Source organism: Phymastichus coffea, unplaced genomic scaffold, assembly GCF_024137745.1.
Source record: "Phymastichus coffea isolate CEN01 unplaced genomic scaffold, Cenicafe_Pcof_1.1 PCOF00074, whole genome shotgun sequence".
Taxonomy (NCBI): Eukaryota; Metazoa; Arthropoda; class Insecta; order Hymenoptera; family Eulophidae; genus Phymastichus; species Phymastichus coffea.
In genome coordinates this window covers 279,344-299,108 of record NW_026706885.1, presented here as the reverse complement: position 1 = coordinate 299,108, position 19,765 = coordinate 279,344, and the positions used below count along the sequence as shown (strand labels likewise).

Here is a 19,765-nt window from a genome sequence, read left to right as displayed (position 1 = left end):
AAAGCAAAACGGCAATTGTCGCATGTTCAAAGATGCAAGGGAAGTCATTCTTTACATATATATACTGTTTTGAAATATCATATAAATATTTTTGTATAATTAGAAAAAACTAACATTGTTTTAATTCTTAAAAAAACGTTGGATCTATTTATTTTCAATAGTTGAAATATTTATGACATAAAAATCATATATTATTGCATCAACCTCTGACGTATTAGGTTTTTCCTAATTATGCTGTAAGGCTGACTGTGACATATGTACTGAATTCTTAAAAATATGTTTATCATCTATACGGTTTTGATGTTTTTCTCAATGTTTACACACTATTTTTTGAAATTCTAAATATTTGAATCATCAAAACTTATTGAATCATACTTGCTTGCTCAATTCCTCGTATGTTTCATGTATCATTATATGGCCAAATTTCCTCTTAATTTCCAGGATTATTATTGTATTATTAAAAATATCCCATGAAGATATTAAAAAGATATTTCTATATAAAATCAATATAGTATATGATAAACTCTATTTTTGTTCTAAGCTGATAACTTTTTGATGAATATTTGAAATATATGAAATCTTGAAATTTCGAAAAATTGACGAAGAAAGTGAAAAATCTTGAAATTTCGAAAAATTGACGACGAAAGTGAAAAATCCTGAAAGATTGAAAAATTGGGTTATTGGGTTATAGAGAAATTGAAGTAAGTGAAAAATCTTGAAATTTTCAAAACTTTACGAGATATTTGAAATCATGAAATTTCGTCAAATTAATGTAAAATGTAAAAAATCTTGAAATTTCGAAAAATTGACGAAGAAAGTGAAAAATCATGGAAGATTGAAAAATTTCGCTCTCCAAAACAAATACTTTGGTACCAGTCAGCTCTAGTAATGATTGTTTTACGAGGCAGTAGCATGTATATCCTTATTATTTGTTGAAAAGGGAAAACCATGAACGCGGCTGGTAGCCCCGATCAAGTCTTGTGCTACGCGCGCCCAAACTCTAATTGGATACAACATCTACGGCGAGTGTCTCGTGATCATATGCCTACGAAGCTAAAACGCCGCGCACACTTGTATCTTAGTCGCGAAGTTTGGTCGATAAGTAGGTAGTGCGCGAGAGCCGCGGTGAACCTGTGTTTCTCTCTCTCTCTCTCTCTCTCTCTCTCTCTTTTTTTAGCTGCGTTGCCGAGGACGAAAGACACGGCATTTCGAGATCGGCAATCGGTGAGTCTTAAACTAATTTAATCGCCACTCGCGTGCCAAAGTAAGCAGAATGAAAGAGAAAGATTTACGTCGCCTTTATGATAAAGTTAGGCTTGCCAGTTATACATTGCGCTCGCTTGCGTTTGGCTTGGCGTGATAATACTTTGTTAGAAAAGGTGTATTTTTTAGTAAGTAAGTTTCAAACTCACAAGTTTGATACAAATATATATCAATAACCTCGGGTCACATTGTCATTTCCGGAAATTAAAATTTTATTTTCGTTACTTTGACAATGAAAGTGCAATTTGCTTGGAATTGTTTAGCCTATTCTGTATAATTATTACCCCAATAAAGAAACGCTATTCGTAAGCTCCTAAATTCACACGAAATACTCACCTCGCGTGTTACATTGGTTGCATCCAATCAGCGCACAAAGTGGGCGATGATCGGAAACAGACGATTATTATCTTCCATCGATTCCTAGTTTGCAAGCACCTATCGTATCAAACTTTACTTAATCTGTGAAATATTCAATCAAGGCGGTTCAAAAACTTTCGGTTAATGAATGTTTTTCGCAACTTTTACATGACAGCACGACAAAGATAAAATTGTTGTCTATTGATGAGAAAACAATTGCATATGAACCTTCATGTCAAAATCAAGTGTTACTTCAATGTAGAACACGTCAAATTATTTGCCAACGAAATCACCCGAAGTGGGTCAGTAAAATTTCAAACGGCCAAATTTGAATCAACCCGGTTATACTTGTACACCAAGTATAACCGGTCGCTGTAGTTTTAGGGTTTTATGGCAACGTTTCAATATTTGTTTGCGAATTACTACTTGTGCCTGCCATTTGTGGCAGGAAGATCAATATACCAGCATTAAAAGTTTTCCTTAGGAACTTTGTATCTGATAACAAAACTTCTGCAGATGCCTGTTCAATTATGAGTATCCAACATGCGCTAATACTACTTTGTTGTTTTATACTAGAAAGTTTTCTGCCCAATATTAATTGTGAAATGCTCGTAGTTTTGCTGAATAAGTTTGCTTAAAAATACAGATATCAAAAAAATCACATAACTTTGTGTTGCATCGGTAATACTTGTTACACTATGTTTTGTTGATACACCATGCAACGTTCGATTTTTAAGCAACAAAAGAACTACAAATATTTCGCTTAAAAGTTTCTCAGAACAAAGTTATGGGTGGCAGTGACAAACTTCACCGTTTTATCGTTGAGAAAGCTGACTTCATTTCAAGAAATGACAGGCGAAAACTACGTACAATGTCATAAATTATTTGAGTTGATGGCTAGGGATCTTAAAAGAGCATTACCATTATCGATCATAAAAGAACTAGGGATAATCTTTCTTCACGAGAAAGTTGAAGGAAAACTAATTGCTACGTTTGCAAGCATATATTTATCTTGAAACTGAGGAAACCTTGTTTAAGACAATAGATTTTATATGATTCTGAAATTTGTCCATTTTACAATGCTTAAAGAGCCGAGCCATTTTTCAGAAATATTTATTGTCACATCATGTTATCAAATTTGATTTCGATCGACTGCTTTTAACATATGCATTACAGACTTCCTTCTCAAATATTCGTTTTATCTCAAATAGAATATCGTCAGCTGCTTTCATGGGCAACAATTAATGTGATTTATTCTTCAATGCAAATAGCAGAATAAGATATCAGTCAGAATCATATACATTGAAAGCCTATACTGCAACACAATTGATGAATATATGTAATCGATGAAACAACAGCAATTTGAATGACGAGCAGTCCGACGTAACATCGAGCATATCAAAGGAAATAAAAAATGGGTGAGGACCAATCAGGCACGCGGATCTGCTTTAGCGGACGCACCGGCGCAATGGTCATGAAAAGCGTCTCGATCTTCCTGGCGACGGGGCGCAAGGTGTCGAGCGCCTCGCGTAGACAGCAGTCGTGCTCCAGCAGTGGCGGCGTCGGTGCCGATACTACCAGTCAATCCAAATCCTCTAGAAGACGAAGAAGAATGCCGGAAGATTTCTCCCTTAAAAGCTCGGCTCATCATGCCAAATTCATCGAAGCGCTCAGGAAGAAGACCCGGTTCTCCAAGTACGTCACGCATTTGATATTCCAAAGAAAATTCTTTGAATAAATTTGATCATTTACATTTAAATAATTTCATATTAAAACATATACATACTTTTTGATAAATAAGACGAAACCAATAAAAAATTATAATAATATTCACATAATTATTTTGATTAATAGGCACTCATAGCATATAATATATATAGTATTAAAATATATATTGAAAGTCCATTCAACGATTCAAATGTTTTATTTTGTCAAACTTTTTATAGAAGATTAAAAATTTCTGACGTGTTTCTCTATCAATTTATGTATAATTATATTTTTTTCATTTAATATCTTATCATCCGTTGAAATAGAGATCAATGTAGTACAGCAATGATATCACTGTCACACATCATTTATTTAAAAAATTAAGAATACAATTAACGCATTAACTAGGCATGAACTGGAGGCATTATGTAAAATATACAGCAAACTAATCAGCAGTCCATCAACTCGACCTGGCACTTCCGGCATAAATAATGGGGCTTCAACTCTGCAAACAGTAGAAGTAATTATATTATATTATATTTTCGTGCAAAAATCGCCGTAGTTCGTGGATGCGTGCGCTAAATTTTAATATTCACTGCGTCAGTGTCATTTTATACCCTAATGGAATGAAAAGCAATACGGTAAAATTTCAAATCAATGATTGTTCAACCGAAAACTTTCATATTCTATCTGATATCATACATCGAAACAATCCAAACTGCAGGTTGTATTATCCGACTTTAAAAGCGAAACATGAACGGTATTGATTGAAATGCAATTCATAGAATCAAATATGGCATCAGAGAAATTTTTTTTTAGGGCATTGATAGGACAATATTCAGAGAATTGCTTCACAATACTTTTAACATATTGACAGAAGATGCATTGATTGAGCGAATGTTTTCTTGCTGGGATAAAGACAGCGAGGGCGCAATAAGATTGGAACCTTGGGTCATAGGATTAGATGTTTTTTTACGAGGAAGCTTGCATGATAAAATGGAATTTTGCTTTAAAGTTTATGACCTGAACGGCGATGGTTTCATCTCCAAAGACGAAATATTTCAATTATTTAAGTGAGTTACATTTCCGTATTTATGTGTAGATAATAATGACGTTGTATATTAATGAAAAAACTCAATGCATTTTCATTAGAAATTGTTTGATGAAACAATCTGGAGAAGAAGACCCAGAAGAAGGCGTGAGAGATCTTTCGGAAATGGCTTTAAAAAAGCTCGATGTCGATCACGATGGAAAGGTATCGTTTTCTGATTACGAGGCAACTATACAAGAAGAACCATTATTATTAGAAGCATTTGGTCAAGTACTACCGTCGTCAGAAAGTGCGTCTGCATTTTTATTGACGCTTAGACCTTCATAAACATCTCCGAATAAATGCAGGATTTTTTCAAAAATGATGCATCATGATTCTTTGTACCTGAAATAAGTCAATAACCTAATAACCTTCGATCATCTTTTATGATTTTACGTAAATTATTTTTTTCACGAACTCGAAGCTTCTTTTTTAAACAGATAATAGACAAATCATCTGATTTTAAATATTCAAATACAAAGAAGAATGACTTTTGGGCAGCAACATAATAATTTTGAGATATGGTTTTAAAAACACCCGATCGCTATATTTGTTCATGCAAAAATTGACTTGGCATCGTAATAAACTTGGAGTCTCGGAAGGATGGTTAGCGTACGATATAATTAACTTAATAGACACCTATAATTATTCTAGTAAAATCCCTGTGCTTAAAGTTATATTGCATGTTCACAGTAATGGCAAAAGCAATGCATGAATTTGTCTGAATTTAAGAATTTACTTCAATATGACAAAAATAATGCAAAACATACATTCAGATACTATTAATAAAAATCTCAAATCATGCTACAATCTAATCATGGCGGTACTACGTAAATAAACTGACAATGTCGTTTTAAAATTATGGCACTTGCCTTTTATTAGAAACAAATTTGCATTCGTTAATTGTAATTATAAACAATACAACGGAAGTAATTACAAAATACATTGGTCAACTTTATACGTATTAGATAAATCAGTCTTAACCCTCTGATTATCAAAAAAAATCGGTTAGTCAGGGCAGTGTGTACATTGCAAAGTTCGTTGAGAAACTGTAGTAAAAATGTCAGTCTAAATTGTTGCAAGTTATGCATAACAGTGGCAGTTTTTATTATTTTAAAAAATGTTCGTATTAATTTGCACGTATAATATCTGTATGTTTCTGTGCTAAATCTGCACTTTTGTTTTTCAAGTTGTATTCTCAGTAATGTATTGAGCGTTCGGAGATACTGAAGAGGTCAATCAAAACATATTTTAGGCCATTTTAGTAGTACAAAGTTATAACATTGATAGAAAGATTGATAAAAATCTAAAATCGATAATCTGAGGGTTAATAACATTACGTTACAGTGAATACTCGTTGAAGTATGTCATAACAAACAACAATAAATCAAATTAGCATTTAATTTTGAATATTTTGCAGGATTTTTGAATTTTAGAATATAAAATTTTATACTGAGTTTTTAGAGGTCTCTTAAAATAAAATTGTAGAATTAACGTTTAGCAATGTATTAAATATTCGCATGTATTTGTAACATGGTGTATAAGTCTAAACGGTGCTGAGAAAAAAATTCATTTTGTTTTCTAAATAAACATTTACTACATTGTTTTCGCATTAGTCCTTCATTATGTTTATCTTATTATAATAAGGTCGGAAATTCCATACTACATTTACACACAAAAAGATGTATATATAAGCACGATAATTGACGTATTATACAAATTATTTACTTATACTTATAACAAAAAAAATGAAGAATTCATCATACATTTATGTACAATTAAATCTCTCAAGGAAAGTGTGATGGCATTTTTCAATAATAATAATAACACTTCCACAAGTTACGTAAAAACTTACAGCTACGTGAAAATTGATATTGAAGTAGCAGTTTCTAATCCATACTAATTATATTAATTCAAGCAAAAAAACTTTTATCGAAGTCCTTAAACTTAATTTTACGTCACTGAAGGTGATAATTATCCGACATTGAACAATCTAATTCAATCAGCTACAATCTACTTCTCACAATTCATGGACATATTTAGCAAGATTACTTGTGATAATTATAATTACAATTATATTTTTACAGCGATAACAATAAGCCTTACGAGCAAGTTAATATAATAAATTAAATATAAAACAAAGTTATTCTATAAAAATGGCAAACATATTCTAGCTTTTCGTTCATGTCTCACTATCATCACTTTTTATCCATCTGTTCCAAAATTTATGCGATTACGTTCATAGACTAGCAAGTATTGTTACGCTCAACGATCATTCCGACCATTAAAATAAAGTCCTCGAATACGTATAATTTGAAAAATAATCTGGCATATAGTCATTTTGTTACATGTACAGTAAATTTTTTATATTTCTTTTGTAGAATTGATTTAGTGGCATTCTCGCGATGCGCTCTTTCAAAATATAAACCGCACTTCATTATAAGTTATGTTATAATTGTTATTGGAGTGTACATTTTTCATTATTTGTATTATTAATGTTTCCCAAGATATTTGACTTTCTTCTAAAATGGCGCAATGCCATTTTATTTATATTAATAGGATTTATTCTTATTTTTGCGTAGCATGGTTAGTTTTTCTTTTTTAAATTTATTTATTTCCATTATTCTTTATGAAAATCGTTTATTTCTTACTTTTTTTCTCACATTGTATATCACATGTTTCGGAATATTTTTCTTTATAAATTGCATATTGGTATTTCAAATATCTTAGGAAAGTACTTTTCATATTTGGAGTTTCATAGGAAACTGTCAATAACTAAAAATAATAGACTATGTTACATTTATATTATTTCTCTATCTACGATCAATTCTATTTATGGAATTCGTTTCATATATTGTGGTATAATCTGTATACTTGAAATTGCATCACTTTTGAAATGTATGAAGGATCGTCAACATATGTAGCACAGAGAAAAATATTTACTTTTAGAGACTATATGCTACTGAAAATCACGATAACATTTGTATTTATCCTCGGTTGGAAAAAAATACCGGTACTTTTCTTGTAAGATTCTTAAATTGTATCATTTGAATATGTATTTTATCAACACTTCTATTTGTAAATTGAAGACGTAGTCATCTTTAATTCTGATATTATAAAAATACAAGTCTTTGAATATATTTCTACTGCTTCACATTAATTCAACTGAATTACACTTTCATCATATTTTAACATTGTCAACTGAACTCACTATTTTCTTAAAATTTTAATTACATAAAATAATTTTAATGTTAATAAATGAGAACATTGTATGAACAATTTAAGAGATTCGTGTATTTGAAACTTGTTTTCTCTTATCGAATTTGGTTCTAATTAATATCAAAGTTTAGAAAACATCAATTGTCTCATTTTAGGAATAATTTGTACGTTTAGATCGTAGTATCGTACACTTTTTAATTTTTTTATATTTTATGGTATTTTAAAAATGCAAATAGAATGCAAGTTTCCAAATAAAATCCACTTCCAAAGTTTTCAAATATATGCCAAGATTATATATTATAAGACAAGGTACATGTACTGTTCAACGTGAAAATTTTGTATGTTTATGGAACGTGTTTTATTTAGGCTTCACTGTAGTTCATTTAAATAAAAAACTTTCAAAGAAAATCTAATAAAATGCTGACTTAAGTCTTTGTAATGAATAAAAAGTCTCGAAAATTTATGATATTTTAAAAATATATTACTTTGTAAACATAAACCAGTTGCTTAACTATTTTCATAAAATTCCATACAAAAAAATGTATGGACAATTCAAATGATTCGAAAGTATAAAGCAAATAGCTATAAGTTGTAAATTTTCGTAATCTTACGTATATACAACAGGACATATATGCTTCTATATGCGCAATACACATAAGTATAATCTTAGAACTACATTTACACCTGACGATCCCATAAAAATACATCCTCAGTCGATTTATACAAACGTTTACACTTTTTTCATTCACACTTTCTTTCTCGCTCTCATCTCATATTTCTGTATTTAAACTACATGGCTAAAATTATTTCTGAGGTATCACACAGAGCGTCGTAATGATTTATCTTTACGTCGCTAAAAACTATTATTAAATGTTTACTCCTTCGTTTTCATTAAAAAGTCGTACTTCGTTGATGTTCAATTCTGCGATAAATTTATTAAATATAAATGACATGAATTTTCTACTTTTAAAAAAAATATCGATGAAAAATATGTAAAAATCATCTTTGCGGCAATATTTAAAATAACGTTACACGTGAACATCAACGATTTAAAAAACATTACACTGATCGATTACATTATATCTAAAAGATTAAATATTCGATTTTCTTTCGGCAAAGATATTCTCAAATAAGAAAAATCTGTAAAACTATTCCTTGTCTCTTCTTCGGCTATTTACATATGATACATGCAAATATCTCTCCTTTTACTTTTATCCTCAAAAAATAATTCAGCAAAAGCACTTTTACATTGCGCTTTCGTACAATATAAAGGTGTATACTCCGCGATACTCCGTTGTACATTTTTTGTTTTGTTTTGTCGATAATTCGCCAAAATCCTTCTACTCTATAATTAGAGTGAGCGTTAGAAAACGCAACTTGCTGATCGACTTATTCGTTGACAAGTTATTTCATTCATTAAACACGTACACTAAACGATGAAACCTACAATCAGCACTTCAATTAAGTGAAAATGCTCGTGTGATGTAAGGAAAAGAAAACGATCGTCACCTAGAATTGCTACGCAAAAAGACGAAAGGAAAAGAAACAGAGAAGTCCCTAGCTAACAATAAATCATCAGTCAACAAAACAATGATCACTCATGTTCAAAAAAATAATCTTTCTTTCCTCCCCTTGTCTAAGAAGACTATATATCGAGTTGGCGTCCGCAAGCTTTCTATCCGACGGACTCGTTCGCGAGGATGAGACACGCGCAGTCACGCGCTCGTGCAGGTACACTCGCAAAGAAATAAAAACGTTTCTTGCGCATCGAAAGAAATCCTCACTATGCCGATAAGGATTTTCATCTTGAACTATTTGAAAGAATTGTCCGGATGAGAGAAGATGATGCTCCAATCACATAAGTAAATTACAAGAAGAGTTCTTCATCGTAATTATGCTTTTGTTTATATTGAATTTCGTTTGGCCGGAGGGTATTCAATATCCTCCGACAGCATATTCAAATTGGCCATCTCCTCAGCGGTGGCCCCCTCGTGTTCTTGCTCGTCTACGAAGTTTATACTACCAGCTTTGTACCAAACTATCAAGTCGAAGATGAACGCCAGCGCCATTATAGAACCGGTCGTACCTGTAGAAACATAATGAAACGTTATTGCCGTATTATCTTATTCGACTCGCTCTACGCCTAAAGGGTATAACCATTTTCAATTGTAATTCGAACTGCGACATGCAACAAGCGTTATTTTTGTAATGACTATTCATTTCACTTCAAATTCCTCAACTGTGTATAATGATCCGATTATGTCCTGCTTTTTAGTACAACACATTTACAGGACACGGAAGAAATATTCAACGATTATCATGATTGTGAAGCTTGACAAAAAAGATCGTTAAACTCTTAAACTACGTGTACGTAAGCGATGATTTAAAAATACAAATATTCAAGCTAACCGTTGACCAATTTGCACTGAATACATTTTCAAACGACCGCCATGATATTTAAAATACACATCGAACCAAGAAGAAATCAAAAGTAAAGCAGTACGCGGTTATAAGTTGTCGGCCGTGCCAGTATAACGAAGTACAGTACTGAGCAATCGCGTCACGTACCATGGAAAAACATCCTAAAGACATTGGAGTCATAGAGCCAACAGGCCCCTTTCTCGCCGCAGGCATACTCCCAAACTAGACAGGCCGAGTCCACCACTGCGCCGTACACTATGGGACATGGAACATTACCTGGAAAATCCAGACAATAAGCGGTTAATCGTCTGTACCACGGTGTCATATGAAATATTTCGCATGTAAGAAATGTCGTCCTTGGTTTATTGTCAAAATTTCACACTGTCAAGAGCTTATTAAGTACCAATAAGTCTTATCGAAATTTTGCAATATAACAATAGTAAGCAGCATGTCATAATATTTGAAGCGGTTTTACTGGTAAATTATTTGTCTACTCACCGAAAAGACCTATGGCAAATTGTATAAGGCCGAGCGCCATGGCTTTCTGCGTCGGATCGACGCATCGAAGTATGAGTAGCATCGAGCCGACCTCACTCGTCGAATGGATGAAAACAAAGACAGAGAATAGGATCAGATACGCGTAGAAGTTATTGCAATCGAGGGGACAATATCCGGTCTTCGCCTCGCCCATTTCCGGCATCGTGTGATTCTTTGCGATACATTGGCAATCGGTGAACTACAAAGAAAGAAGGACAATAGTTCGTCTTAGAGAGCGATAACAATTTTCGAATGTCATATCTTCGGGGAACATTTTTAGTTTCGAAAGTTTGGAAAGTTTTGCTTTCTCTCAGTCTGTATGAATCAGCCCTTACACATTTCAAATATTTTTACACCGAAAGCTGAGGTAGCAAATGTTGCAGATCTATCTTTTGTTCATTTTTGCAACAACATCCTTTGACATTTTTTTCAATTTGCATCGTGACATAAAGATATCTTAATGAAAATTTGACTTTTTTGCAATTTATAATCTAAAGTAAACAGCTCAAAAGAGCAAAAAGGCTGCGATATGGCGTAATACAAGATTAAAAAATCTAGTCAACTCGCATTTACATGCTTTCAAAGTTCACTTTCACACACATTTATACGCATTATAATTTTTTCTTGTTGAAGCGAGAATTGTGCAATTTATAAAAATGTGAATATTGAGTTAATGACATGCATTTGTCGGTGCATTCATTACGAATACACACACACGCATATATTGAGTGGCGATAAATAATGCTTACATTAACTACTTTTCCTTCGAAAACTGTGTAATTCGAACAGCCCGCATGGCAGGCTGAAAAGTATGTTCGGCCGTCCGCACCGCAGATCGGGCTGAACTTGTTTTTGTCGCAGTCGCAGGTCGCGTCGCAGATGGGCTCGAAACGGGATACTCTGTAAGAAGGAACGAAATTAGCGATCGCGTGATATTTAACTTGAATGGATCTCAGAAAAATCTTACCCCTGCTCGTCCGTAACGAGGCCGGTAAAGTCGTTCATCGGACATCCGACAAACATTAGGATGCCCATACCAATGGCATAGGCAATCGCGGTAAACGCGATCCATCCAGCGACGAATCTTGCGTTGGGTTTCACTTTCAAAATAAATACTCCGCTTATTATTATTCCTAAGCCCATAACCAGTATTCCTCCAACACCTGCAACCAGAAAATTAACAATTAGTGCGTTCGCCGATGGTTCAGCAATCCAAAGCAATAGGTCGGAAAACGCGTTACCTGAGATCAAATTTGCAGAGTGCGCAGCTAAACGGAATTGGCTTTCGAGGTATTTTGGTAAGAATGTGTAAAGTCCCGCTATCGGCAAAATGTGTAGGACACTACTGGCCGTTCGGAACAGCAAAATATCATTCTTCAATAACCTTTTGATTGCCTTGGGGAAATCTGAAAAGGTAAACGACTCGTGTTTTTTCTTTTATTTTTTTTAATAACTCGTTACGCCTCGTGCGCGTAATTGACAATTACTCTCAACACTGTCATACTCTCATCTCAGGCAAAAAGAAAAGGCTCTTATGCAAAGCGACATCGGTCGAACAAGAACAATTTATAGACTTTTATAAACAACTTATTTCGCCTCTTACAGACATGGTGTTGTGAAATGACCGAAAAGCACGCAGTCACGCAAAACGTCCAAACGAAAGACCTACTCATTGAATATGCATAAGCAAACAGAGTATAGCGGAGATATGCTACACCACTCGGCAACAGAGAAAAGTCGAATTGATTGATGCAGCGCGCAGAGTCGTTCTCTCCGCGCGCTCTCGGAATATCGCTCGAAAATCGGATCGGAAATGCGACGTCGCGCGGCACCCGAAAGATATCTCTATCTGCTTTTCCTCTTTCTCCCATTTTTATCTCGTAAAAAAGCGACATAATTGCTCTTCGGAGGCGCGCGTGAATCATCGGGACACTGTATCTTTCTCTCTTTCTCTTCTCTTTCTTTTTTATTTTTCTTTTTCGTATCGGCGTGCGCGTTTAGCGTCGCTTTTATAAGTATACATGTAAGCACGTCAAACGAGAGAAAAACATGTTTACGCGCGCTCAGTTTGAAAGAATAATGGAGCGACTGACGACGAGTTGGAAGGCGCTCGAGGCCATTATTGCCGACGACGTTCTGCCAAAAAAGAAAGAAAGAAAGAGAGAAAATCAAAGAAAAAAGCTCTAATTCATTTTCGCGTTCGCGTGGCCGTACGGCGTAGGGGCACGTGAGCGTACTTCCAAAGTACGCGAACTTTCAAACTGTCTCGTCTCTATTACGCAACAGGTAAGTTGTTGACAATTAACTATTCGTAGCTTCATCTTGACTGCACGTAGCTATGATATTGCCGAGGAGCCACTGGAAAAAGAAAAGCGAAAGACGAGGAAATGCGGAATAAAGCGCATCAATAATAGCGCAAGGAAAAGATCGCGCTGTGTGTGCGCATATGCCGTAAGCGGCTCTTTAAACGGCTTTGACGGGCTGAGTTGACAGGGGTTTCCGTCGAGCATCGCGCGTCATCATCTTCTCTCTCTTCGCTTCTTCTTCGACGGCCGTGAACTTGCCCCTCCTTTCAAGTCGTTCCGTTTGGCGCAGCGACGCCGGCGGTTGAGGGGCTATTATATCGGAGACTTTTTTTCGAGCGCGTGCCGGCGTCCACGTCGAAGCCCTTCACAAGGACACTCGAAGATTGGGAGGCTGAACGCAAGCGACGCGGTGGCGCAAGCGTCCGATTTCACTCAGCTGATTGTTTCTCTGGACCGAGCCTCCTTCGGTGCTTCGCTTCGCATTTATCGATCGCGGCGCAGCTTCATTGTCGATCTGTTTTCAGACTGTATTTCAATCTAATTACGTCTTCATTGGGTTAGTGAAGAATTAAGGAACAGTCCTATCGAAATACCTCGCGACCCTTCAAATGGATTTCGATTTTGTTTCCGAGTCCTAAAAACTAACCGAGCTATTCTTTACCTGCTTGAACAATCGTCAAAATTTATTAGAATAAATTAACGATAAATTTAGATATATATGTACCATCGACTTTATTTAGCTATGCATGTCTTTTCTTTTTTTATACTTGTGTAAAATCGAAAAATGCGATAAATTCCCAAATCCGTCGAATAGAATGGGTATAATTTTATGTCTTTGACATGTTGCATATATTTCTTCGACAAAAACGAATGATGATGCAACTTTAGACGGAAAAATATATTCACCTTTGAATGTCAGAGTTAAAAAAAAAAGATACTCGGTAAGTATCGGAAAAGATTTCTGCAATATTTCACGCGCGGTGTAGGTGTATCATACTTCTGAAATAGATGGTATAATAAATTCTGCGACCCAGTGTTGTATCAATTCAGATTGAAACAATTAAGATTTGTTTAATAAAAAATAACTTCACAGCCAACTACACGCCACAAACGATCTCTACCCGCGATATCAAAGAAAAAATTAAAAAAAAAAATAAAGAGAAAAGAGAGGAAAAAAATAAGCTAAAGAATTCATCAAAAAAGCGCATCAAAGCAGCCTGGAAATTCGCGTAGGTTGCGCTGCAGCAGTATATCGCATCCTAATCTCTCGCAGCGGGGCGATTCCGAGAATTGCCGAAAATGGCAGGCGGCCTTGGCAGATTATGCTGCCGCTCTCGTCGTCGTCTCTTCTCGTCCTTCTGGTAAAAAAAGAATCGCGTGCAAGAGAGAGAGAGAGAGAGAGAGAGAGAGATCTGGTCGAAAGTTGCTTCTTCTCCTTGCCCCGTTGTTGCGGCCGCATGCGCCGCGCGTTCGATAAACGCACAATGTGGCGATCACGGCAATCGCTTATAAATAGAGTTGCCTTTCTAATGGATATTGGCGTGCGGCGTTGGCCGACGATGGATTATTATCGATGGCGACGAGACAGGCACGCAGGTATATCGTGGAAAGCGCTCGACGCTCGACTCACCTCTAAGTTTTGGTTTCTTCGTGTTGGCCTTCTTGGGCGGGATTTTACTTTTGGGCAATCGCGTGGGAAAGGCAAACATGCCAACGCTGACTAACAGGAGCATCGACGATATCAGTACCAAACCTGGGAACAAGAGAGAAAAGCGACATCGTTACGTGGATATTGTCCGCAGCCGATCGTCATTCGATTACAACGCCGACGCTTTGGTCGCGCGGGTTGGCACTTTCATTTTCGCTCGCTCGTCGAGCCTCGAGTCGCGATTAAACGGCGCGCGGATGAATATAACGCCATGCAAGTAGCCGTCCGTCTGCGAACCAGCGCCCGGCTATAATTTTAAGGTCAGCTTGCAGCTTTCGTATAAATAACTGGCCCGAATTCCAGCCGTTCCGCTGTGATCCGCGATGCAGCGCTGCCTTCTGAGAATTCGCGTTCGCGGCGGATGCGTCCGATTTTTTATTCGTGAAATTCGGCACTTTACGATTTTATAATCTCCGCTTAATGTGAGGTAACAATGCGCTTTTATTATGGCTAGCTCACACGCGCGTGATATATCGTACTGCTTATATGCTACCAGTTCGCGTAATGATCTGCGATTCTGAGCGAATGTAATGTCTGCTTCGAACGAATAACACGCGATTGGTAAAATAAACAATAAGCCGTAGAATTTCGTTTGATCAAACGCGAGTTGTACTGCTGCTCCAAAAAATGAGCCAAGCAGAACTGTTCCGAAGCTTATTTTAAATAAATCTCTCGTAACGAGGAAGAAAGAAGACGCGAAAGACGATATTCGAGCGGCCTCGGTTCACTAAAATCATTAGCGTTACGAGGAGCAGTCGTTATCATAATAAAGATAAAATCGTCTAGTTCTCGGCGCAGACAGACAGCGAGGAGAAGCTTGCGCAGCCATAACGCCGTCATTATGCGAGAGAAAAAGACGCGAAATTTCGTTTTCTTCCTTTCGCGTTCAAGTATACACCACTACTGGGGTAATAAACTTGAATCAACATTCAGATTCCACTCAGATTGCAAGTTATTTCTGAGAAACATCACTTAACTTTAATTTCATTTTCTAAGCAGCGTGTGCGATGTTGCTCGTACGTGCAATCGACAAAACTCAATGAAGTTATAATGACTTACCAAGCCACCAAGCACCAACCCACCTCGGATCCGAGGGAGTAATCGGGGGGTCTTGCGACAAATCAGCGTAAATCATGGTACACAGAGACCCAAGCATGAAACCCATAGCTGGGCCAATAATCCGAACACCTATCGTGATCGCTAGAGAAAATATTGATCGTTCGTTAGATGTACACGTTGACGTTGTTGCTAGACACGCCAAGACTTACCAAAATAAAGGGGACTCTCGCGACTGGCCACGTTGTCGTCGATGTAGGGTATACCGAGGGTGTACACGGCTGTCTGACCCATACCGACGCCGAGGAGAGAGAAAAAGAACGTGATCAGGACGTACGTTACGATTTTACTTTGAGTCTGCTGCTCGGTGATGAATTCACCCTCGCAGTACTCTGCGGTGTCGGTGCGATGGATTCGCGTTGCCAAGCTCGAGCTACAAATTTCAATCAGTTTGTTAGAAGTATGTTCTGAAAAAAAAAACACTGTTTGCATGACAAAACCAAATCCTCAATTTAAAGATTACCGACATACTCAGCAAAGAAAAGAACAGCTCATGTGATGCATTGTAAACAGAAACATTTTTACGATGTATATCGGAAGAATTCGTTAATTAGAAACGAAACGTACGGAGCGCGACTTTCACGTATTTTCACTTTCAAAAACAATGAGAAAGTCGTCAGTTACGACGTCGGCTAGATAGACAGATAGATAGATCGCTAACGGCGTAACACGCGCTTGTTGTCATTGTGTTCTTGCCGCGCGCGCGCGCGTGAAAACACTTGTTTCGTCTAGCGTAACGACCGTGAAATTACCGCGGAACGATCGAACTCCGCAGAAATCACTTTGATCTTGGCCCCAATGAAGCTTGTGGATTTCGTTCAGCTTCGAGTTTTTTCACTGGTCACCTGACCTCTACTCACATCGGCGTTAGATTTGCCGCAAAAACGATTTCACCGCGTGACTACTTGTGAATCTAATTTGCTCGTACGCGCACGGCGCGCTTGTCGTGGCACTTCGGACACTCAGATTTTTTGACATTTTGTTGGGCAACGGAAAGGTTTGCTTGCAAGCATAGCATCATCGATTTCATCGAGATTAGTTGCGTTTGTCAATTACAAATCTAATGTCGTAACTGTTATTTACTGCTAACTTTCCAACCTAATGAATATTAAATCGAGTCACATTCGAAGATTACTAACTGCATCCAAATTCAATTGATTTCTCAGAATTGCTTTTATGATCAGTCCATGGCACAATGACAGGCAGTCTTCATCCGCATTGCACGAGGCCAAATGTCATGTACCATTAGAGCTAGCGTGAGGTGGAAGGTGGGAAAGAAGCTAGTAAAAGTAATGCAACTAACTCGCTGAGTGAAAGATTATCAGGCTTTTCGAGGAAGGTGCAAAGATTGGCGGGCACGGGACTGCTGACGCTGGTGCCATTGAGCACGGAATTGGTGGTCCCACCGTTGAAGAGGAGCTCGTTTTGCTTGATAAGCAGTTCGCCGTAGATAAAGTGAGGCAACGAGCAGGTGAAGGCACTCGCCGCGAATAATATCATGCCCCAGGCTATCCACTTGGGCCTGTGGCCTTGGCCTCCGAAGTAAGTCAGTAGAAGGGACGAGCTTATCTGGCCGATCTCCGTCGCTGACATTATCATGCCTGTGGTTTTCGACTGGATCTGGAAGAGCTTCTCGATCGTCGTTATCACCGACACGAAGTACGTAAAGTACATGCCCTGAAGCACCTGTTTTAACATACATGCAACGTACAGTTTATTGTGGTGCATAATTTATGACATCTATTCTCATTTGCTCCTAATTCATTGGATTGATAATTTTTGGAAGTAAACGTTCAAATATATCTAATCAAATTTTGAGTAATTATTGAAATTCGATATGCCCCAATGTGGCAGCGAAACTCAATTGACTGCATGGAAGCTCTATTCTAATAATATTTCGATAGAATTTCATCATATGCAGATCATGGAAAATCCGAATTCAAAATGCGAATATGCTGTGAACAAAGTCGATACTTACCCAAGTGAGGCAAAACGTAAAGAGGAACATTTGCTTGGTAGCGAATTTCTGCAGCCATTTGGGTCTGATGGGACCCCAGCCGCAACTAGTCTCATCGTCGTCGTCGAGATCGGATTTGTCGTCGCCAGCGACGACGAGTTTGCCGTTCTCGGCAACGTCAAGTTCCTTGCCGTTGCCGTTTGTCGAGACACCATTGTTGTTACGCGGCTGCGTTGTTGCTGGCTCTTTGTGTACTCCATTGCCGTTCGTCAATTTACCATTCGCTGGGATTATCGTTACCGTGCCATTCGACACCTTCAGCTGATTTTCGCCTGCCATTTTCTTGCTCAGCACACGATGTGGGTTTTCGCTTTCGCTCTTTCTCTCTCTCTCTCTCTCTCTCTCTCTCTCTCTCTCTCTCTCTCTCTCTCTCTCTCTATCTCTCTCTCTCTTTCTCTCACTGCGTTGTGGCTTCCAACGCTAATTCAGTCTGCAACAGAAATAGCATTTGTATTAGTACGTAAAAAGCAAATGCACTTTGTTTTATAATTGTAGTAACGATTCGAATGCAGACAATTTTGATTTATTTTCAGTCTCGTGCGATCAACGTGATTGCAATGATAAAGGCAAAAATAATTAGCTTGACCAAAGTAACTCGTTTACATGCAGTACACCAGCTAACTATCCGAGTGTTTGTGCCGCTGTCTATTTTAGCTAGACATGTGGGTACACTAATGTTATGAATTTCTCCGTTTCATCCAGAATAAAACTAAACTAACTATGTATTATAAAAATACTGTTGGCATTTAATTATTTACGATTTCACTCAGAATATAAGAAGTCATGGTCTTGTGCATTATTCATTCAATTATTAAGGGCAAAAAATCGCTGCATTTATTTCTAGTTGCGCGAATGACAAGTGAAGCTTTTCGTCCATAAACATTTCTATCAAAAGTCAAGATTTGTTTATTACTTCGCAAATTAATCAAGCGCACTACAAGAATACAGAAGCTTTTAATAGTCTTCCTATAAATCGATTATTGCAAAATCAATAGAGAACAGACTCGAGATAAGAACTGTTTTCATTCCGTCGTACGGTAAAATAAAATATAAATGTGATTTAATTTATAGACCTATTGAAACGAACGGTTACAAGGCATGGACCGTTGATAAAAGTTACAGGATTCAATCTCGCTAAATTGATCAATCGCGTGCAAAGAGCAAACAGACTTGAAAGAAAAAATAGGATACGAGTGTTTTGCAAACAGAGAAAGAGAGAGAGAGGTAGAGAGAGAGAGACGGAGAGAAAGAGAGAGAGAGAGAGAGAGAGAGAGAGAGAGAAACAAAAGAAAGCGAATATAAGTAGGTAGGAAAGCGAATCCTCTAGCGCGTGTCGCGCGGCCAGCAGACGCGGACTCTTTTCACTTTCATCGCGAGCGCGTGGCGCTCGACTTTCCTTCTCGCTCGCGAGCCGTTATGTATCTTGCTCTAAGTCAAACGCTCGTCGGAGAATGTGGTTTTCATTGCCGATCGCTGCACCGTTTAGTTGCGACTTGTATTTTAACCTGAGCTCTCTCGCGCAAAAACTTTATATCTCTTTCGAGCGCCATTTCCCCGTCCCTCCCCCCTCGCTTTTACCGACGAGTTATAAATTAACGAGTTATAAATTATAGATTTTCTATCTATTCGCAGTTTTTCCATGCGTGCTTTCGCGATATTGTTGAAATAATTTGTTTTTACGCGATTGCACAGAATTTTGAATAAGCCGACAAGGACATTTCACTTCATGCAGATCTGCGTAAAAATTGGCAATAATTGAAGAACCATTTACAAATGATTTACGTTATATTTCCAACTACGTTTGCACAACTATAACGATAAGCAGAAAACCATGTGAAGATACCAGTAGAGTCGAATGAATTTGAAGCGTATTAGAAAACCCCTCGATTGCTAAGCATCAAAATTCGCATAATGCCTGTTGTCACTTTCGATGGACTGCGAGAAAGAAGCGAGAGAGAAAGAAAGACGGCAGCGGCGGTGTAGATGCGGGCTCAGAGTTCAACATGGCTATTGGTCTAGGTCGC

The 19,765-nt window shown here is 37.3% G+C and overlaps 2 protein-coding genes across 2 annotated transcripts in view; one reads left to right on the top strand and one right to left on the bottom strand.

The window, feature by feature from the left end:
* The first annotated feature begins 3,034 nt into the window (after nucleotides 1-3,034).
* Nucleotides 3,035-4,768, top strand: LOC131668162 (calaxin-like). Its single transcript, XM_058942092.1, has 4 exons — nucleotides 3,035-3,315; nucleotides 3,736-3,847; nucleotides 4,147-4,400; nucleotides 4,480-4,768. Exons 1-4 carry the CDS (start codon nucleotides 3,035-3,037, stop codon nucleotides 4,703-4,705), a joined length of 873 nt encoding a protein of 290 aa, XP_058798075.1. The 3' UTR covers nucleotides 4,706-4,768.
* A 509-nt stretch (nucleotides 4,769-5,277) lies between these two features.
* Nucleotides 5,278-19,765, bottom strand: part of LOC131668126 (solute carrier organic anion transporter family member 74D) — a 41,726-nt gene continuing 27,238 nt past the window's right edge. Inside the window, exons 2-12 of the mRNA XM_058942014.1 lie at nucleotides 17,703-18,171; nucleotides 17,028-17,410; nucleotides 15,877-16,097; nucleotides 15,668-15,808; nucleotides 14,531-14,653; nucleotides 11,836-12,000; nucleotides 11,562-11,757; nucleotides 11,344-11,494; nucleotides 10,556-10,793; nucleotides 10,205-10,333; nucleotides 5,278-9,722 (exon numbers count right to left, since the gene is read on the bottom strand). Of these exons, the coding sequence (XP_058797997.1) occupies nucleotides 9,541-9,722; nucleotides 10,205-10,333; nucleotides 10,556-10,793; nucleotides 11,344-11,494; nucleotides 11,562-11,757; nucleotides 11,836-12,000; nucleotides 14,531-14,653; nucleotides 15,668-15,808; nucleotides 15,877-16,097; nucleotides 17,028-17,410; nucleotides 17,703-18,020 (2,247 nt within the window). The 5' untranslated portion in view covers nucleotides 18,021-18,171 and the 3' untranslated portion in view covers nucleotides 5,278-9,540. The remainder of the gene's footprint in view (nucleotides 9,723-10,204; nucleotides 10,334-10,555; nucleotides 10,794-11,343; nucleotides 11,495-11,561; nucleotides 11,758-11,835; nucleotides 12,001-14,530; nucleotides 14,654-15,667; nucleotides 15,809-15,876; nucleotides 16,098-17,027; nucleotides 17,411-17,702; nucleotides 18,172-19,765) is intronic.